The sequence below is a fragment of the Triticum dicoccoides genome, chromosome 4A (genome assembly GCF_002162155.2).
Source record: "Triticum dicoccoides isolate Atlit2015 ecotype Zavitan chromosome 4A, WEW_v2.0, whole genome shotgun sequence".
Taxonomy (NCBI): Eukaryota; Viridiplantae; Streptophyta; class Magnoliopsida; order Poales; family Poaceae; genus Triticum; species Triticum dicoccoides.
The window spans coordinates 751,528,925-751,532,146 of record NC_041386.1 but is presented as its reverse complement, the minus strand read 5'-3'; the positions used below and the strand labels follow the sequence as shown (position 1 = coordinate 751,532,146).

Sequence of the window (3,222 nt, the reverse complement as noted above, 5' to 3'; positions counted from 1 at the left end):
ACTCGCGGGGATCAATTTCAGACCGAATGTGCTAATCAAGTTGGGTTTCCTTTTTAACTACTAGTACTCCGGCCCCCCACCCTCGTTAAAACATAGTCAAAATATAAACACAAGGGCGAAGGGCAGAGGAAATGATCATTTCCTCGCCGGCCTCTTCCCCTTTCGGTCGTCGGCGCGACTGTGCCCCTCCTCTATGTAGGCGTCGGTGTGCGGAGGCGCGTCGTCGTCGGAGCTACAGCTGCACCTCATGCCCAACAGCCTACGGAGCAGGCGGTCCTGCTCCTTCTCATGGCGGGCCGCCTTCGCCTTCGACGCCTTGCTTGCCTCGCTACGACAAGTCGATGGCGAGTCAAAGCGCCTTAGCATTCTTGTGGCGGAGGCGCACCACATCCGTCTCCGTTGCCGTGAAAGAGCGGTGGAGGATGCATGGACCCCGGCGTGGGCATGAGGACCCAGCGGTGAGCGGAGGGTGGTGGTGGTGGGCGGCGTACCTGGAGGAGCAGAGCGGAGTGGCCGGAGCTGCGCGCCGGGCGGGAAGGGCGGCGACATCACCGGCGTTGCGTCGATGGGCGCCGGGCGCTTGCAAAGTGGATCCGCCACTGCCAGATCCGCCTTGATCGATGATCTAATGCCTCAATGCAATGTGGAAGGGGATACTTGTGGGGCAGGCATGGGCCAAGATGACACGCCCGGGCCGCCCCATATTTAGGCTGGATATGAGGGGCGCCGATCAGTCCGGGCATTTGAGGCGCCCGGGTGGGTCGACTTTTTGTGACCGATCAGCCCGCCCCGCTGTAGATGCTCTTAGATTTTGGTTTTGCCCCGACTCCCAAGACTTGTTCGTTCTATCGGGAACTCGGCAAACTTTGTCTGTCGAGTTCGATTCAACATTGGACTCGGCAGTGATAAGCAACTTGGCAGAACTCTGGCTTTGCCTTGTTCCAACGAAAAATGACTCGGGGAACTAAATAAACTCAGCAGAATCTCAAGTTCGCCGAGTTCAGCAAAGCCTGATCGGTGGACCCTAGTGTACAGCAGGCGACGGACACTGAGTTCCAAGTCCATTGTGAATCCCAAGTTGTCAAGAGGATTGGAATTGAATTTAGTTGAAGCAATTCTGACGACATCCTGAATGCTTGTTAGGATATATATTAAGATTGAAATGACTATGTATTAAGACCACAGTATATATTAAGACCACAGTATATATATTAAGACCACAGTATATATTAAGATTGAAATGACTCTTTTTACTGTGGTCTCACTTCACTTTATGGACTGAAACCTTTTTTTGCTTGCTGTCAATGTATGTATGTATGTATGCATGTACATTACTACTACTCATAAATAATTAAATAAATAAATGTTGGAGTAAGTAATGACTCTGTTTTCAGTGCGTGCAAGGAAGAATTCACAATTCAGCAAAAGCAAGCGTTGCCTTCCATTCAGTACTTTCTTCAGAGTGTATAATATACGTAATCAACTGCTCTCAACAAATATACTCCTACTAATTAACTAACACTGCAACAAATATATTCTGTTGCCTACTCACTGCATCCATTCATTCATTCATTCATGAACCACAAAATGCAGATGCAGATGATGATTCAGAGGACCAAACCACCAAAAACACCAGTTATTACAATGCACTTCTCTTCTCTTGGTCTTTCTTCTTTCTCAACAACCAACAACCAACAACCAACAACACCAACATATTAGCGGATTAGGGGCTGCCGATGATCCCCGACATCATCCTTTTTATCTGCACAAACACACCAACAACACATCATTGTTATTATTATCTCTACTATTACCAATGACTATAAACACCAGCCACGCTTGCACAATCTATTCTACTTCTAGGGAACCAAACACATGTATATCTACACCAAGTATTTTGACAGAGATATCAACAGCTGACGGAATACTAGTATTTCACAACAAAATACTTACTGTGATGAAACACTAGCAAGTATAAACAAACCAACCGACCAAATACAACGATATTGAGGTTATATGTATATATGCGGTAAAATAATATAGGGTTACTCGCTCAGTACCTCCGTCTTGTTCATTCCAATCACATCCCTCAGATCATCCACCTGCAAAACCATTCAACAAAAGGACGACCAACAGCATAAGTCTTAATTAACTTGCCCAGAGTAGTTTCTTATTACTTTACTTGTGCCTACACTTTCCTCCATATATCAGAGCTACAACACCTACCCCTTTAAACAGCTCCGGTGAATGCTCGCGAAGCTCGATGATGTAGTTGGCCCTCTTCTCTCCGATGCCCTGCAAACCCACAGCAGGGTTAGTGAAAACAAAACAAGACTGAGAGGTAACAATCCAAACCGAGAGCGACAAACCTTCAAGCTCTTCAATTGCTCCCTGCAACGGACATACAAAACATGCATTAGATAACTAACAAATTGCTCCCAACAACTGATTTGTCAGTTAGGATTGCACTCACTTGTTAGCGCTGTTGAGAAAACTCAAGCACTCCTGGAGTATGGATTTCTGTGGGGGAAAAACAAGAAGGTCAATAATGTAGAGGAGATATGACAAGGATGTACCAGCAAGGTGTGAACTACCAACCTTTATCCCGGTGCTGCGAGTCTTGAAAGAACTAGCCGGATAATCTGCTGCTTGCTCAAACTTGAGGTGCATCGCAGGAGTCTTTGGATCTGCTGCTTGCTCAAACTTGAGGTGCATCGCAGGAGTCTTTGGTTCAGGTGCATCTATGTTGGTCCCACCCTGCACATATTCCATGCCCACTTCTTGTCTTGTTGTTTCAGTGGCAATTTCCTGTGTTGTTTGAACAGCCACTTCTTGTGCTGTTTCAACAGCCACTTCCTGTGTCGTTTCAGCGGCCACTTCCTGTGTTGTTTGAACAGCCACCTCTTGCGTTGTTTCAACAGCCACTTCCTGTGCCGTTTCAACGGCCACTTGTGTTGTTTCAACAGCCACTTTTTGTGTTGTTTCAATGGCCACTTCCTGTGTCGTTCCAGTGGCAACCTCTTGTGTCATTTCAATGGCCACTTCTTGTGCTGCTTCAACAGCAACTTCTTGTGCTGTTTCAACAGCAACTTCTTGTGTCGTCTCCATGCCCTCCTCTTCCTGTGTCGCTCCAGTGGCAACTTCTTGTGTCGTCTCCATGCCCTCCTCTTCCTGTGTCGCTCCAGTGGCAACTTCTTGTGTCGTCTCCATGCCCTCCTCTTC

The 3,222-nt window shown here is 47.1% G+C and overlaps 1 protein-coding gene across 2 annotated transcripts in view; it reads right to left on the bottom strand.

The window, feature by feature from the left end:
- Positions 1-1,417: 1,417 nt before the first annotated feature.
- The window catches only part of LOC119288463 (kinesin-like protein KIN-10B), a 6,765-nt gene continuing 4,960 nt past the window's right edge, over positions 1,418-3,222 (bottom strand). Inside the window, exons 17-23 of one of the 2 annotated variants that reach the window (XM_037568081.1) lie at positions 3,091-3,202; positions 2,599-3,018; positions 2,474-2,520; positions 2,370-2,391; positions 2,227-2,295; positions 2,061-2,102; positions 1,418-1,762 (exon numbers count right to left, since the gene is read on the bottom strand). In XM_037568081.1, the coding sequence (XP_037423978.1) occupies positions 1,724-1,762; positions 2,061-2,102; positions 2,227-2,295; positions 2,370-2,391; positions 2,474-2,520; positions 2,599-3,018; positions 3,091-3,202 (751 nt within the window). In that variant the 3' untranslated portion in view covers positions 1,418-1,723. Of the gene's footprint in view, positions 1,763-2,060; positions 2,103-2,226; positions 2,296-2,369; positions 2,392-2,473; positions 2,521-2,598; positions 3,203-3,222 lie in introns of both variants that reach the window. The other variant, XM_037568078.1, reaches the window with a different exon arrangement.